At 32.9% G+C, this 18,034-nt stretch overlaps 3 protein-coding genes and 1 long non-coding RNA gene across 4 annotated transcripts; 2 read left to right on the top strand and 2 right to left on the bottom strand.

Annotated features, from left to right (window-relative positions):
- Positions 1–235: 235 nt before the first annotated feature.
- LOC108320638 (protein LPA3) lies at positions 236–4,294 on the bottom strand. The gene is made up of 12 exons (XM_017552123.2): positions 3,788–4,294; positions 3,547–3,577; positions 2,896–2,988; positions 2,743–2,805; positions 2,509–2,620; positions 2,235–2,320; positions 1,794–1,852; positions 1,576–1,678; positions 1,428–1,488; positions 946–1,028; positions 758–838; positions 236–423 (listed from the first exon to the last, which is right to left on the bottom strand). The coding sequence occupies exons 1-12, from the start codon at positions 4,087–4,089 to the stop codon at positions 364–366; spliced, it is 1,134 nt and encodes a 377-aa protein (XP_017407612.1). The 5' UTR covers positions 4,090–4,294; the 3' UTR covers positions 236–363.
- A 510-nt stretch (positions 4,295–4,804) lies between these two features.
- On the top strand, positions 4,805–10,176 carry LOC108320415 (ACT domain-containing protein ACR11). Its single transcript, XM_017551829.2, has 10 exons — positions 4,805–5,092; positions 5,548–5,605; positions 5,739–5,864; positions 6,088–6,182; positions 8,141–8,225; positions 8,324–8,383; positions 8,698–8,753; positions 8,925–9,030; positions 9,637–9,705; positions 9,884–10,176. Exons 1-10 carry the CDS (start codon positions 4,947–4,949, stop codon positions 9,944–9,946), a joined length of 864 nt encoding a protein of 287 aa, XP_017407318.1. The 5' UTR covers positions 4,805–4,946; the 3' UTR covers positions 9,947–10,176.
- A 1,857-nt stretch (positions 10,177–12,033) lies between these two features.
- LOC108320433 (probable N-acetyltransferase HLS1) lies at positions 12,034–14,537 on the bottom strand. Its single transcript, XM_017551854.2, has 3 exons — positions 14,129–14,537; positions 13,750–13,880; positions 12,034–12,993 (listed from the first exon to the last, which is right to left on the bottom strand). Exons 1-3 carry the CDS (start codon positions 14,351–14,353, stop codon positions 12,144–12,146), a joined length of 1,206 nt encoding a protein of 401 aa, XP_017407343.1. The 5' UTR covers positions 14,354–14,537; the 3' UTR covers positions 12,034–12,143.
- Positions 12,989–16,076, top strand: LOC128194065 (uncharacterized). The gene is made up of 2 exons (XR_008245351.1): positions 12,989–13,565; positions 13,693–16,076. It is a non-coding gene; the product is annotated as an uncharacterized LOC128194065 (long non-coding RNA).
- The last annotated feature ends 1,958 nt before the right edge of the window (positions 16,077–18,034 follow it).

Consider the following 18,034-nt stretch of genomic DNA (forward strand, 5'->3'; position numbering starts at 1 on the left):
TCTACTGGTGTTTTTTAGATATAACATCTCATTGCTAGCCATTTCGCACATGTCTGCAGGCTTGCTAGTATTAGCTGTCATGGTATGTCTGCAAATTTCAAAATATTTACCTATGAACATAATGTAAAATATGCTTTCTATTAACAGTGTAAAAAAATACGTCAATAAGACTGATGTCGATTCTTCTTGTCTCCTATACCAAGCAAGGAAAATTATCTGTGTTTGTGATGAAGCGTTATCAAACACAATAAGGATATTACTGATTAAAAATAAATTATCTTCCTTGAATATATGTGAGCACATCCATTGACCACTACATACCAACACACTAAAAAAACACAATCTCTGCTAACACTGTACTACTCAAGTCCGCCATGCAGAAGATACTTCTGAATCAAAATTTTCTTCCCACCACGTGCTTGCCTGCAATATCACAGCATGCAGGCCGAATAATTTATAACTGAACTGTAGCAGGAAACTGAGTCAACTCAACTCTCAAACAAAACAGTATGAGAATATGCTTGATCATTTGCATAAATATTTAAAAAAGGTGATCACATATGCATGTAAGAATAATGAAATTGAAAAAAAAAAAAAAACACTACATAAAATCCACAACAAGTTGTCTTGTATGTCGACTACCCTTATAGAGGATGCAGTGTAGGATCACATGTATATGCAAATTTTACCAGGGACTAAAAGAACAGTAATAAACAAGACAGAAGCATGCATATAAGGAACACAAACTGATTAACACCTTGTAGCCCCTTCGAAGAAATTCTAGAGAGCTCCCCTCTTCTTCTTGAAGCCCCAAGACCCTTAGCAACTCCTCTTTGGCCTATATCAGTCAATGGACTAATATGAAACTATTTACAACTAATAAGAAAATGAGGCTGATTATTTCCAATTAATAAGTAAATGATGTTAAGATTATTTTGAAATTACCTCACCAAGGCTGAACCGATCAGCACTTTCTGCTATGCATGCATAAGAACCATCTGCTTGTTTAAGCATCACCTGCCAAGGACCTGAACAGTTTATGAAGGAACAAATTAGTGCATCATCCATATCAGCAAATAAAAGAATGGTAGTCACACAATAAGAAGAAAAAATTGTCCCCAGAAACATAGAGAAGCATGTAATCACAATAAAAAATTAAAAATATAAAATTAATGTTGCTACTTGTCAGGTCTTATGTTAATATATCAAATTTATGGTATAATTTATAAAGTATCAGTCTATCATATCCGCATATTTCTCAGTAATGCATTACATTTTTATTTCAGTTTTCTTTAACCTCGATATTTATTTTACATAATATGTGATTGCATTAATAGACTGAAAAAATAATATGAACTTGCATAAGTGGGGTGCGTGTGGGTGTCTATTCGTGCATATAAGACACCCGTTCATATACATAGTTGCACCTGGGTACTGGCGGAACACGGCTCCAGAATAATTGACAATATATGGCGCTATTGCAACTGTCTTAAAAACAGAAAGAGGAAAGAGTCAATGTCTATTATTTGATAAAAAGAATCAATATATGGAGGCAATTCAATAAAGAAGTGGTACCTTTGAATACTCTCGGATTCTGATGTAGAAAACCGGAGTGAATTGAGAAAGAAAGCGGTAGTGCAAATCTTTGGCAGGAAAGCCTGGAAGGCCTAAATCAGCACTGTAAATTCAATAAGTATTCTCTGTCAAGGATAAGTATACGAAATTGTTAAGCAATTAGGCATGAATGAAAACTCAATCAGAAAAAAAAAAACTCAAGGAGTACAAACATATACCGTAGTGTATCTAGTTCAAGATTAAATAAAAGTGTTGGGGTTGATGTAGCAATTTTATCCTGCAAAACCCAAATAGTAAAATTAGAAGGTATCCATCAAACTAAAGCAGCTAATAAAAATATGCAGAATAAATTCTTTTAAATTGCAGAACCTAGATCAAGTTTTACCATCTAAGATGTTACTACTGGAAGGGATATAATTAGAAGCTAAACTAGGTATGCTGCAAAATCTTATGCATTGACCGAAAATGAGACGAAAGAACTCAAATCAACGTACAATTATTTCATAATATTGATTACCAATGAACAAACTCTAAATATTTCTCACCAAACAAGCCAAAACTAAGCAAAATAGCAAATGCTGATAAGAGTGAAATTTATTGAAGATTTGAAAAGGGAAAAGAGAGTTTCAGGAAACCATCTAATGGCAGAAACACCGTACCACATACTTCTCTATATATGCAAGTTCACGAGTACTGCAGTTAATGAATATATAGATTGATGGAGGATCACTGGATTGCCAACGACCTGCATTTAAGAAAGAAAATGGTCAATAAATTATTATTTTATCATGATCATGATTTACAAAGCAATACTGCCACCAATAGATGTTCCAAGAATAATTTCATAAATTGATATCCCTAAGTTTATCCTACACACTAGGAAAACGTTATTATTTAGAAAGCTATAACTATACCATTTCCCCAAGAACTAACCTTCGTTGTCATCTTCAAAGTCAAAATCAAGGGTGTTCCTGACAGATCTGAAAAACGAAGTCATAGGTCCAGCTGGGACATCATCTAAGGAACCTATGGTAATGCCATCAATCTGGAAGAAAAATATGGTGTGATCTTTTGCTGGCATGATTTTAGAAAAAATGTTGAGTGGAATGTGGATTGGGTCACTAGACAGATGGGAAAGAAATTCATAATGAGTTATTTTTTCATTACGGAATCTAGAGCTGTTTTGAACAATTGAGAGGCTCGGCGCTTTTCTGGTTTATCAGGGAATACCTACAAAGAGGAACAAATGTAGTAACATTTTGGGAATAAAATACATTCATGGATTTCTTTTCAAGGGAAGAAAAGAATGTATTTTCTTACTATGCAAGCTCTGGTTTCCTTTTTCTCCTGGAGCTTTCTTACAACAGCCAAGGCAAGTTGAATGTTGGCATCAATGAACTCATCTGAGGATCCCTTGAAATATTTAGGAATTTGAGTAAATTATGTGCAATTTAATCAAATAAGCATGTAACACAAAGGTCAAGTAACTAAGAATTAGAACGTTTCTTTTCTTGAAGCATGAAATCAGTGGTCACCTGACATGGTCAGTGACTTATTCAGAAGAGCATAAGATCTAATTGGGGGTGTTTAGAAAAGCTTCCATGGAACTTATTTGGGTTTACTTATCACATAAGCACTTTAGCCCAAAATTGAAGGCGTTAGGTTTAGTTTATCAAAATGATTTACAACATTCCTATAAATTAATTTATTTAGACAATCCCATCAAAAATCATTCAAGCACTTGTAGTCTTATTGAGTAAGTCTATCAACCCCAATTGCAAGGTATGGAACTTGAATCCCACACAGAAGGTATGGGCTTTATAAGGCCCGGGGTTCTCAAACCACAACAGCTACCATTTGTGGTGTGGTTCATACACGGTTTTTATCATGAACCAAGAGATTAGATGATAAAATGAAAGGAACAAAAGTGGCAATGATTAGTGATGACAAGAGCACTGCAAAGAATGGTACCTTATAGGAAGACACGTTGGTGGGCAAAGGCCTGCATACACAAAAGGAAAACACAAATGACAAATCAGGAAAACACAACCTGGAAAAACATGCAATTCATACATTACACAAAAGGAAAATCAACCAATCGTCATAAGACCAAAATGCAGACAGTACTGCAGAAAACAGTTTGAGAGTTAAGTGATAAAAGGTTAAGGCATTCGGGAACTGCGATTCAATGAAAGTGGATGAGAATGCATACGGGAAATCGATTTCGAGACGAATTTTTCCGTCTTGAAGCGCGAAAGCTAGGGAATTTGCAGCATCGTTGACGAGAACTTGGTAGGATTTAGGTTTGTAAAGCGAAATTCCGGCCTTAGGATCGGAAGGTGCACCTTCTCTTCCAATTCCAACGCTGTGAATTTTTGCAGCGAACCTGAGTGGGAGAGGTTGAGCTATAGCAGAAGAAGATGGGAAAGTGAAAGTAAGAGGTTGAAGTTGGCATGGGCGAAGGAAAGTGAGCTTGAAAGAAGAAAATGTCGATGAAATCATTGAAATGGCCATTCTTTCTTACCACCCCACACTCTGCTCTCTGCTCACTCTCACCAGCTAACTAACATGGATCATGGATAGGATCATTGATGACGTGTCCCTTTGACAATCTTATTCTCCATCTCCACATACATTTACTAAAATATCCCCTTGGAAGGAAAAATTTCAAGATGAGTGTAAAGAAGTTTTGGATTTCAAAATATCATTCTTCTCCTTAAAATTATTTTCAAGTTGAGAATCCAATTCTGTACATATAAAGTGTTGTGGTGCATTTGTGCTGTGTTGGGGATGAGTCATGAAAGTTGGTAGTTGGGAAGGGATAAGGTTGTAATAGTTACAGAAACATAATTGAGCGAAAAAGTTAATTCAGTTAAATAATGTAATAAGCAACAAAGTAAAAATGCTTTTTTTATGAGAATTAGGCAATCCAAAAACAAAAAAATTTTCCAAATGGAAATCAATAAACATAGAGCATTTGTTTTTTTGAGAAAAAAAATCAAACTTTGAAAGAAGTGATAACTTATTTAATCTTAAAAAATGTCAGAGGACCGTTTTCAAAATAAAAGTTTGATTTGTTTCAGCTAAATCTGTAATCACGAGACGTTGTTATTAAGGTTGGTTGTCGTAACTCCAAATGGACAACATGGCATCCACACGAAAAAAACAAAAGATGCCCAAACAGGATGATGAATGGACGTTTCAGATTTTGTAAAAGAGTAACGTGCGATGCCAAGATATCAATAATGAACAAACTCTCTTCTCTCTTACCAATTGTAGTTCTTGTGTCCAATGTCTTCTTCAACACTCTAATTTCTTCAACATTTCAAGGTTGTTGCTCTAAAGAAAGTTTTTTCTAACAAAAAAACAAAATGGTTGTGGCTATGAGTGTTGGTCTTCACTTCAGTGCTGCTCATAGTAGCTTGAGAGCTATGGAGAAAATCATTTGCAGCGCCCCTTTCTCGAGGGCCTCATCTGGGTTTGCTGCTACTAAACCGTTTAGCACCTTTAGCAGAAGGTGTGGTTCATACTGAATAATTACAGTTCAAGTTTCTATTGATTGTTCGAGTCATGTTTCTGATTTTCTGTTGCTGTTATAATGCTTCGGTATACTATTTTCTTAATTCAATTTACGCTCCCAAAAACTTCTGATTAAAAAGAAAAAGATCGATCAAGTGGAGCTTGCTCTGTGTATAGTTCCTTTGCTTGCACATGTTTATTCAAGAAAGTAACTTTTTACCTTTGGCGTTGTTAGTTTGTGGATTTTCTGAACTGTGTAGAAGTAGAATACTAGGAGGACTATGTTCAGTGTGTTCTGACTAATATTCTCTTCTACAGTTTCTCAAAATTCTTTTGCGCCCTTGTCCTATTTTTTCTGAAAGACTAGTAAAAATTTAAAATTTGAAGTAGTAGGACTGTACTACGATGATGGGTGTACATTCTATTTGTTAATTGCATGTATACTTTTTTCAGATTGTCATCTTCTGGAACTACAATTATCCCTCGAGCAGCACCTGTTACTGATGTGAAGGTATTTAGCCTAATCAGCATGTGTGATTGCCACTAATTGCATGTGAACAGCAAAAACTTTATTCTAATGCTTGCTGATTGTGTTCACAGATCAGTAACAGATTTGCTTTCAATTTGTTTTATGTGATGAACAGGATGGAAATCAAGGAGAGACTGACACCATTCCAACTCCCGTAGTTATAATTGACCAAGACTCTGATCCAGATGCAACCGTGGTGGAGATAACTTTTGGTGATCGGCTTGGGGCACTTCTTGACACAGTAAGTCATTCTCTTAGCAAATCTTAGATGGTGTTCACTTATCCAATGTTTTTCCTTTTTACTTTTGAATGTATGCTTTTATGATTTCAATACAGAGATTGTGGGGGTAAGCAATGTCTCATTGTGTTATTGTATTACTGTTGTTTTATTTTGCCGAAACATGTTTGATGCTGTTCATTAATAAAAAGAGGATTTCCAAAACCAAACTCTACTTGGGTTGCAGATGAATGCATTAAAAAACTTAGGTCTCAATGTTGCTAAGGCAAATGTCTTTCTGGATTCATCTGGCAAGCACAACAAGTTTTCCATCACAAAAGCGTAAGTTTTACATGCATTATGTGTGTGGCCATTATAATGCTTTTGTTGCTCTAGTATTGGTCTTCGTGTATTATTGCTGGTGTATGCTAAATGGTAGCTCAGAATGATTATGTGTTTAGCTGATGTGAGTCATATCTTGTCTGAACTGAGTTGGCTCCTGTATCATTACGTTATTGTAAAAAGGTAGATGTGTTGGCAATTAACATACTAAATTCCCTCTTCTGTGAATGCAAAATTCGAACTATGCCAAAGAAAAAATTGAAAGTAGGGAAGAAGAATAACACTAATAATAAAAGATCTCCACAATAACAATAAGAATACAAGTAGTCTCTGTTTCTCAAGATGATCTCTCAAAGAACTGCTTCTCTCTCGGATGAATGACCATCTTTCAATTCTCACCAAGTGTGGTGAAAAAACAACCCTCTTTTTCTCAAAGAAGATTACAAAAGCTCACTTTTTCTCTTCTCTCTCGCTCTTAAAGAGTATTCTTAACCAAATAGAATGGAATGAAATACTCATTCTACTTAAAGGGGAGATGAAATAACCCTTCTTCATTCATGGCGTGCAATCGTTCTTATTTGTCATGCATCTTGATGGCTTCTTCAAATATTTGACGTTCCCCTTCGTTTGTAAGGTTGACATATTCATTTGAGATGTATGTTCTCTATAGTTGTCTAGATCTCAAGGATCATCTAACTTTAGATTCTTTTTTTATTTGACCATTTTCTGTCACATTCTTCATTTATTAGATTAAGAGGTCCATCTGTCTCTTCATGTTCCAACATCTATTGAAGTTGTTTTGTTTTATCATGTTCTTTCATATGTGGTTCCAGCTGAGGACTTTCTCGCCTTGAATTATTAGGACTTTGATCACAAACCACCTTAAAACTTAGCTTCTCAAAGTTCTTGATATCTTGGATAGTTTGATCCTCAAAGAATACAACACTTCTCAAACAATTTTCTTGTTTTCAAGATCCCATAGTCTGAAACCAAGTTCATTTGGTATCTATCCATTTAGTGGTCTTGAAGGTGGCAGGTTGATCAAATCGGTAGCAGTTCTATTGCCTCTTTCCAAAATGATTTAGGGAGTTTTGAATGAGAAAGCATGCTTCCAATCTCTTTTGCAATTGTTCTATTGAATCTTATAATTGCATCATTCATTTGAAGTGTTTTGGGGTACCTTATGCCATCTTATCCTATGAGACTTATAATAATACTCAAAACGACCTTTGTACTCTCCATCATTATCAGTTCTTATGCATCACTTTCTACTAGTCTCACTCCGCACATGCATGAAACTCCTAAAAGTTTGAAGAACTCAATCTTTTGTTTTCAAAGAAGACACCCACAACTTTCTTGAGTAATCATGAATAGTATTGAACTCCACCAGATGATCTTTCAAGGATAAACTTTGATACCATCTTGGAAAGTGGATTTAGTTGTAACTCAATCTCACAAAACTAGTTTTTAAAATGAAGTTTGTATCTACTTACATACTATAATTTGACCGGATCTCTATATGTTCAATAACTTTTTACCAATGATGATTATATTTATTAGAATCATACATTGTAAGATCAAAATAACAAGCGCAAGCGCTATTTTTGTTGCAAATTTGTACAGTATGGATATGAGATATTCATAACATTTTACCAATGATGATTGTATTTATTAGAATCATATATTGTAAAATCAAAATCACAAGTGTTGCAAATTTCTACAGTATGCTACTTGGGCTTAGGGTGTATATTGTCTGATTACAAGTTTACACAAGTATATGTAGCTAAACAAACTTCAGAACTAGCTAGGCCAATAGACTCTAGGAATTCACTGTAAAAAGTGAAACTTGCTGGAACTTGGGTTCAAATTCACTTTTAAACAACAATTATCTTGAATCAAATTTTGAACTAGTATCTAATAGTAATTCATTGGATATGCTGGTGGAAACTTGTTTGCAGTGATACTGGCAGGAAAGTGGAAGATCCAGAGTTGTTAGAGGCAATTCGTTTGACAATTATAAATAATCTTATTCAGTATCATCCGGTAAGCTCACCAAGTACCCTATTTTCTGCTGGAGCTTAATTTGGTTAGAACACAAACGGCAGTTTCAGCTAATTGGAGTTTTGAAACTTGTGTCCCAGGAGTCAAGTTCCTTGTTAGCATTGGGAGCAGCTTTTGGACTTTTGCCTCCAAAAGAGCAGGTGATGAATGCTACACTTTTCAGTTTCAACTGTATAATATGAATACATTAAAAAATTGCAAAATATGATTTTCTTTTCACTCAGTCTGATTTTTGCTTTGTAGTGTTAAAAGATATCCGAGCTGCCTGGAAGTATTTTCTTTATATATGAATGATATAAAGAGAAAAGTAGAGATTGTATGAGAAAGCTTTGATGTTAACTCGTGATGCATGTCTGTAAAATTTATTGAAATAATCATGGACTAGTGTTATAACTAATTGTCTGACTATATTGGTCCTCTGCAATCTTGTTTATACTTTGTTAATATCTGTCAGGTTGATGTAGATATAGCAACCCACATAAATATTTCTGATGATGGCCCAGATCGAAGGTGATACATTCATCTGGTTCTTCCTTTATCATCAGTACTAGAAATCCTAATTGAACCAAAAACATTGCCTACACTTTCAAATTAGTTGAGGCTTTAGAAAAGCATTTTCAGTGCTAGTTTTTGCATTAGCAATACATGAATGTGATCACTCACATGTCTTCCATTTTGCAGTTTGTTGTATGTGGAGACAGCTGACCGGCCTGGATTATTGGTAGATCTTGTAAAGATTATTACTGACATAAACATTGATGTTGAATCAGGAGAATTTGACACTGAGGTTTGTATGTATACATCATATTCTAAAATATGCAAATTTATTTTTTCTGATATGATCATTCCTATGATGAACGAAATTTATCTGATACGTTTATTTCGAAAATAATATGATAGATACATGATACATGCATGTTGAAAAATGTATAAAAATTCTTAAAAACATATATAATTGTTATCATGTGAATCCAAATTAATATCATATGTATCAAACATTGTCAAAATAAAAAGTTATAAATTATTGTCATCATAAAAGTACTGTTGTTTTATAGATTAGATATTTCATTAGGAAAATGTGTTTTTAACAACTTTTTCTTGACAACCTTTTTACAACGTCTATGTGATAACTTGTGATTGGTTCATTTCAAATATACAGACCAATAAGATAGTGACAAATAGTCTATTATCAAAAAGTTGTTAACATATCATAATCCATTTCATTAATAAGTATCGGTAGAGTGTCTTAAAGTATCAGATACACGTATACGTGTTAGATAGTGCCAGATACGGATACATGACCTAAATTAAAGTATCAGTACATCATAGAGTCATTGAAAATGAATTGCCAATCTGATGCAAAAAGCTTTGTTGTATTTGACTTGAACAATAGGGGCTCTTGGCTAAGGCAAAGTTTCATGTCAGCTACAATGGTAAAGCAATCATCAAGCCTCTGCAGCAGGTAAGATTAATCTTGTAACAGATGGTAAAAATGAAAATGGAATCATACATTGAAGTGGCCATGCAAGTAGGTTGTGATGAAGTTTGATGATCTAGTGCTAGTGGTAGACTTCTCTTCACATACCAGCAAGATTCTTGAGCTTTTGAACTGAATTAGATTCATGTTTATCATATGGCAGGTTCTTGCAAATAGCTTGAGATATTTCTTGAGGCGTCCGACAACAGAGGAATCTAGTTTTTGAGTGTCGCTTCTTAGAACATATATTCTCTTTCACATGGGATTTACAATGTTTGCACTTCTTTTGTCATATGAAAGACAAATGAAGAATACGGATACTTGATAAGCCACAGTGCATTAAATCATAAAATTGAATTAACATGAATAATAGGATTATAAACCCACTCTTATATCATAAATTTGAATATTTGTTCTTGAAAATACTTATAATATGTATCTTATGTTTTCATATCACATCCATATTTTTTTTTCTACCTTTTAATTAGTTATTTGACGAAATAGAGGTATCTAGTTTCTTTAATTTTCTTTACTCAAATTTATTATTTGAATCTTGTTTTATATTTATAAATATATTATAAATAAATAAAATCTATATAGTATTTATTAAAATAAATATAAATATTATTTTGGACGTAGAGTTAAATGTTCACTTAAAACATTTTTATTGTTGTATATTATAAGGTTGTTATTTTTCGTGCTAAGGTAATATATTGATTGGAAGTATTTATTAAAAAGTATTCTTACCTTAAAGTCAATTCAGGTTGGATAGTAAAACAATCAATATTATAATAAATGTATAACAAAAATTTTAATAACTATATCTTTAATTTATATTTATAGTTTTTTACATTAATTTTTTTATTTTACAAATTGTTATTTTATACGTTCGAACGATCAGTTTAGTTATTGTAATATGTGTGTACCAAATGATACATACCGTACAAATACGAAATATTAACATAGATTATATCAAACTGTAATTTAATAATTCATTCACTCAATACTTTTATTAATATATATTTATTTATAACGGGCATGCGATAAAATATCGTGGTCTATTGCCGCCGCTAAAAGAATATATCATCTTAAAATATATTATATTTTACTTATAAGTATGTGGCTCTTAAAATAGTTTATTGATTTTCAATTTGACTTTTCCATGTATTTCATAATTTTCTAATCTATTCTTTTACGACTCTTTGACTACTTCTCTTTATAAAATTCTTTTAAGAAATTAATCTAAGTGTTAATTTTTATTGTTTCTATTTTTAATTACTTTTGGATAAAATAGATCGAAAATAGATAAAAGAAAGTGGAAATAGAAGATAGGAAATAGAACATGTTTGGCATAATGAAAATGGAAGAAGGAAGAAATAAAATGTATAAGTTCGTCTATTAATTTTAATTTTTTGGTTAAATCGTTTTATATTTCTCTTGCAAAATAATTAATGATTCTGGTGTATAGTCTATTTTTGACCTGTATTTTGGAGAAAGAAATATATTTTTAATTGTTATATAGAAAAATAGAGACCAAAGAATACAAAAAAAAATGATAATAGATTGTCGATATCTCATCTTGAGCTATCGCTATTTTGGGTTTAAATAAATTATTTTTCTTCTTTTTCTATTTTTCCTATTGTTCTTAAACTAACATATTGACCCTAGTCTTCATATGTTTTTATTCATCCTATTTTACTATTTTCATCCACTTATTTTGTAATACAAGATATGTACTTTGTTCTTATTAAATTTAAATAATAAAAAATTGAATAACATGTATAAAAATAAAAACATTAAATTAAAATTTTTAAATCTTAAATCGTAAATTTTAAAAACATTTAAAAATTAAGTTTAAAAATATGGGTTAAATATATTTTGTAGTATATAAACTTGTAAAAAAAATTAGAATTTGTTCATGGTCTTAAAATTTTAAAAATAAATTATATAATTGTTTTAATCCAATTTTATGAAAAATTTTGAAGGTATTAAATTTTAATTATCGTTTGAGTTATTTAAATTATTTAACCCATTCAAATATTAATTTCAAACATAGTTTTGAAAAAAAATGATATTATTAGATCAAAAGATTTATCTTCATTTTGTTTTGTAAACAAAAATTAATTTTACGTTTAAATTCAAAAATTAAAAATATTCTTAACCCTATAAATTAAAAATATTTGTGGAAAAACTGAACCACAAATAAGGTGTTTCCAATTGGTTAAAGTAGATTTTCCTTGTGTATGTAATATGAGCCGAATGGCTGTAATAATTATTCTCTTTAGAGATGGGTCAATTATAGCAAATTCTTGAAATTTTTAAGTTGATTGGACTGATATGCATCATCATCCATAGTTACTTAATTTACAGCTTACAGTGGCAGAAGAAGAAAAGGCATTAACAAGATTTTGATATTGTTGGTGTCAAAAGTCTCGAGGATCAACAAATATAACTGGCGAAGAGGATCTAGAAGTGAACCAATCAGAGTTCTGAAAAGAACCCTTGTGAAGATTCTTTATACACCACATGTCCTCTGCCCATGAGAATTTTCTCCAATGTGGGACTACGTCTCTGACTGGGTCCCTTTGGCCCAGTTCAGCCACAATGGCCCCACAACCACCACCATCTCTTCCCATGTTATGCACAAATGCACATAAGCACTTCATCAGTTGAGCACCACACTTTCCTTCCATGTGCAGTCCATACAAAAAATAAACCCCAAATGGCCTGAAAACATCTGGAAACGAAGGTAGCCTTAGCCATGGCATCCATTCATCCAACAACCTCGTACCTACGCAGCAGGCATGTGCCAATGGTGACACACCCTTTACTTGCAATTTGAACACGTCTTTGGTGTTCCACACGCTCAGTATGGCATAGCTTGGAGGGAGAATGCCCCTTTTTGGATCACACTTGGAGAAGTACTTCTTGGGGATGGCCATGAAAGTCCCCAGATTCAGCTTGTTGCACAAGATCGAGTCTTTGTCTTTAGGGTAAAATTCTGAATTGGCAAACAACTGGTCATACATGGAGCCTGCAAGGCGTGGTGGAAGGCGAAGCACGGCAACGTTGGAGCTGATTGGTTTGTAGTGAGCATGCACAGGTTGCACCAGTATGGTTAGAGTCCTGAACTTTGAGTAGCCACATTTTTTTGTGAACAGATTCACTGAAGGCTCATTGGTACAATCAGTTGCCATATATGCATACTTAGCCCCTTTTTGCTTGCACCACTCTTCTAAATGTTCGACTAGTTTTGTGCCAATGCCAAATCTCCTGCATATGCCAAGATAAGTCTTTTACTTGTTGTTGCCTCATCAAGCATCAGAACATTTATACCTACTGCTTTTTGGTCTCGGTATGTTTTTATCTAGAAATAGATATGTAATTAAAAGTTATGATGAAACGGAAATTAAAATGAAGGTGGATCATGAGGAATATTTGAACTGAATGGAAAAGTAAGGTTTGTGTGGACCTTGGTGTCTAGATGAAGAATTTTGTACGAAATTCAGTGAGACGGTTGAATATAAGAATAAGACATCATATCCAATTGCAGTTTCTTATTAAAGTAGTCTTAGTGGATACATCATACATGTGTCAATGACAGGCTAGCTTAACCATACTTTTTTCACCTTTCCATGATACGAGGAACATTGCCTTCTCTTTTTCTTAGAATCTAATCCTCCACCCCTTCTTTTTTTTTTTCTGATTTTTTCGTTTCTCTTATTTTATAAGGCCCGAATGAGATTAGAACCAAGAAAGCACACAACTAGCTGAAGAGAAAGGGATTAGAACCAATGGCAAACAGAACAGAAGCAAAACCAGTTTCAGAATTGACTTTTGCTTTTGTAAGTTGGAGGAAAACTGATTATGACTCCTCCTTCTGGTATTTTATTTATCTGAAACAAACACATGCACATTAACGTCCAAAAGGACTTATGACTCTTAATTCCTTTTGATGACTTTAATGTGCAGTGCAGAAAGAGATTGAAGCAAGCAAACCAATAACATATGAGCAGAGTGGAATAGAACCTGTGTCGAGGGGAGACTCTGAGCCCCAAAATATAGGCCAGTTTTACATAAACCGAATTCCCTCTTGTAACTGTTTTTACACAACCTCTTATCACCCCAACAACTTCTCCTCCTTCTCCATATTCTGCAACCTGTTATTTTGACCAAATGCAACATTCATTAGCCTTTCTCAAAACCAGCAACAGATCTATCTGAAAAACATAAATCCTACTTCAGTTTTAAAGGAATGCAGGCTGATTATCATACAATTTCAAAGTGTAAAACTGATACTATTCCAAACTCATATTTTTTGTGCTGCAATCAAAGTTGAAGATAGTGTAAAACTGAAAAAACTGAAAAGTAATGAGATTTTTAACTAGATTTGTAGCTGGTTGCTTACCAGCATGACATGCAATTGAAAGTGACGGATACGGCATATGGGGTCTCCCATGAGGTCAGTGACAAGAGATGGCTTTCCACTCTGCCCAACTTCACAAAGCCTCTCGAGTTTCTCTACTGCCACCTTGTGTCTATCTTCATCATATTCGTTTACCACAATCAATGGCTCCATCACTGTCTCTGATGGTGATTTTGGATAAACTTCTGCTGCTATCTTTAGAGACATGGTATAGATACAGATGATTAGAACAATCAGTAGCAAGCAAAAGAGAAAGAAGATCACTAATTATCCTTTGCTGCTTCTCAGTTGTGCTAGCTTCTATCAGCTTTCGATGCTCATCTCCCTATCTGTATGTGAATATATACATCTTAGAAGCCCCAAGAATATGCATACGTGGCACCTCCCCAAAGTTTAGTGGACCTTGTTCTTTTGGCAAAAATGAAAAGAAAAGGATGGAAAAAATCTAAACTTGTATTCTGCTATTTCCATTCCATAATATTACATCATGTTCATATCTTCTTTTGTTTGTAGTGCGTGATCCAATACATCATGTACATATCGAAATTAAATAAGCTCTGGTGCGCCTGTACACTTTTTGTGAGAGATAATAAACCACATATTATTTTGGATCACTATGCAGAGAGTTGAAATTTCAAATTTTTTCAGCATTCACATTAAATGTGCACAAGGGAGAGCTGCACTAACCAGTCTTCGCATTCATTCACAATGTGATACACCCATATGAGGATAATGATGTCCTAATAATGACAGGAACAACAACAATGACAGCAATAGCAGTTTAAGGTAAAGTTTATCTGCAGTCAAATGTAGTGCCCAAACTATTGAATAATTGTCCCTTGTTCATAATACAAGAGTAGGTATCACTTATCCCTATCCAAAGAAAAAAGCTCCACTGAAGGTTTATTTTGGAATGACATCAAAGTATGTGGTTTTAGATGAGAAAGTGTGATTTAACTGAGTAAAGGGTTACCATTTATGTCCTTGTGTGGTTAGTTCTGTCTTGTTATTGTTATTGAATGAAAGAAGAGTGGTGGGTCATTGAGTGTTCTTTAGAATCATGATGGCAAATGTTGTGCAAGATTCGCCCAGGTGTTTGAAAACTAGAAGCCTGAAGCATACACAAATAAAGCCCTTATCTTATTACTTTCCTTTCACCAATTATTGGGGGAGGTGGCATAGAAAGCATGCCTTTCACCACGTTTTTGGTGAACATGTGGGATGCTACTGTGCGGCTTAAAAGTGGGGTTTTGATCACCATCATCATATGCACATATTGAGCTCTTTTTTCAATTGAAACCGTACCATTCCTTTGTTTGTTTATGTTTTAAAAGAATGGTGCCAAGTGTTGTGAGAGAGAGAGAACAAACAACTCTTTCAATGGCTACGCATGTCCCTAGAAGCTTCATTCACCCCAAGCCAAGCCAAGCCCATATCTCATTAGCTGATGTGTCTTCTTTCTAAATTCGGATCAGTTTTGCTCATTCATGACTGCTACACTGTGGTCCATTTGTACTACAACTTACCTGTTAAGGAATGCAAAATTTAATCTAAAATTTCATACACTTTGAGTCCTATCACCACTTGCTCCAAATGATACATGCAAATGGTACAAAAGCAAAAAAGAACTCTCTCATCATCAAAAACAGAGAGCTCTCAATACAGAAGAAAGCTATGCATATACCAATGTTCTGATTGGACTTGCATGATCAATGCACTATCACCAAAACGAGAAGCTGGTCAAGATAGAGCTGCAAATTCTGATTTGCCATATTAATAATCTGTCCAAAGCATATACTTTGACATGAGGAAGTTGTGTTCTCTGTCCTTATACCAACAAAATCCCCAATCATCATTCTTTGTAGCTTTGGTAATTCATCATGAAGGCTATGGTCAATAAATGAATGTTCGCTCTCTTTTCTCTGTCCAACTTTTCAGACCATTATGTTTCATTGTTCTTCAGTTTTTATCACTTTTAGTTTGCTTCAATTTTCTCTCCAGAGTAATACAGTCAAAGGTGAACATCAGAGTCTTAATCTTAAAAAAAGAAAAAAACACCTAATTATCAGAGTTACACCTTACACGTATGTTCAAGTTTTAAGGCCATCGTTGCAGAAATTTGATGCCTATAAAACATAGAAAAACTGATGTGACGGCATTAATGTTGCATATGACCTGCCTGCCATATCTTTGATACTAATTTTTCTTGGAAATATGTTTTCCAACACTGTCAAAAGAAAAAAAAACAAGAGTCTCAATCGAATCAATTTTGTTCTTATTCTTTTCATAAAATGATTTGAGTAAAGTGGTGAATATGGTCGATTTTGTATGAACGCGTAAAGTTTACTTTTTATCAAATTGAAAGCAAACCATAAATGCAAAAGGGGTTTGAGCATGAAAATTTTCTACTTTAGGTATAATTTTAGCTTCATTTTTAGAACCAATGATTATTCCAAGAAGACATATTTTCTCTTCAAACAAATTGATTAAGATTCTAATAATCATTTTTTTTCTCAAGAAATAAATTATAGTTAAATAGATATTTAAAAGATGTTTTTTTTCCTAAACTGTCTTCTATTAAAAAACAAATGTTAAAAACAAAACCTCTATTGGATATGAAAGCATTAATTAAGATTAGCATACAAAACCTGTCGTACTTGTATTCAAAATTTAAATAAATATTAACTTTGTAAAGTTTAAGGAAACAATATGAAAGTACGAAATATGAAAGTACTGAACTAGATTTGTAGGAAAACCTTAAAAAAATTGTGTAATCTGTTACTAGAAGATACGAATATATTGTAGTCGAAAAAATAATAGCAGAGGTTGTAGTTACATGCATTATTTAATTATATTCTTCTATCAGTATTTTGTTTAATTAAAAATTGATTAATGATAACTGCAGGAAATCTTGATCCGTTGAAACCAGTTTCACAGTAACAGGTTTGATTAATTTGGATTTGTCTGTCAGTCACCATTGATTACAACATCAAATACGTTATATTCGATTCTGTTTTCTGATATCAATGACCTGCATAATTATATTGACTATATTCTCGAGTTCGTTCTTTGAGTAAATTAAGTCTAGAAATTGCACTGACCAATCTTTGCTGAATATAAGATTCAACAAAAATTAACATTAGTAATGCCTCAGTGGGCGCGGCTGCAGAGGAATTTATGCAAATTCCTTACAAAAACAAACTTTATATTATTAAATTCCATGGTTTATGACTTGATTAGTCTTTTTAAATATATTAATATAGTAGAGTTAAGAATATCAGTCTAAGTCTAAGATTTATACTGGGTAAAAATAAAAAAATTAAATAATATATAAAAAGGAAGATTTATAAATTTATGTTATAAAGTTTTGAATTTGAATTTAAGTTTCACGTTGTATAGAAATAAAAAGGTTAATAAAAAAATCTTTATAAATTTATCGTTATAAAGTTTTGGATTTGAAGTTACATCAATTTCTAATGAAAATTAAGTTCATGTCTTATCTGTGTTATGTCAAAATATCAAACAACCGGTATTAGAATTATTCGAAAGACCTCGTATCTATTGGAAGTCTCACTTTGATTAAAAATAAAATCATTTTACAATATATATAAGCAAATGCAAAATTTATTTTATAAGCTAATTTGGTAAAGTTGAATTAGATTTAAAATTTATTTTTTAACATGATATCGAAGTCATAGATTAAAACTTATCTTAGCAAAATTTATTGTTTGTTGGATCTATTGTTTAATATACTATCAGACCACCAAAACTTGATATATATATATATATATACATTGATGTAAGGACTGAATTAAACTTAAAATTCACTTCTTGATCATACTCAAACTTTTATTCATGGCGAAGACTTGATAATATTTTCAAACACAA

This window comes from Vigna angularis, chromosome 9 (assembly GCF_016808095.1).
Source record: "Vigna angularis cultivar LongXiaoDou No.4 chromosome 9, ASM1680809v1, whole genome shotgun sequence".
In the NCBI taxonomy this organism is placed as follows: domain Eukaryota; kingdom Viridiplantae; phylum Streptophyta; class Magnoliopsida; order Fabales; family Fabaceae; genus Vigna; species Vigna angularis.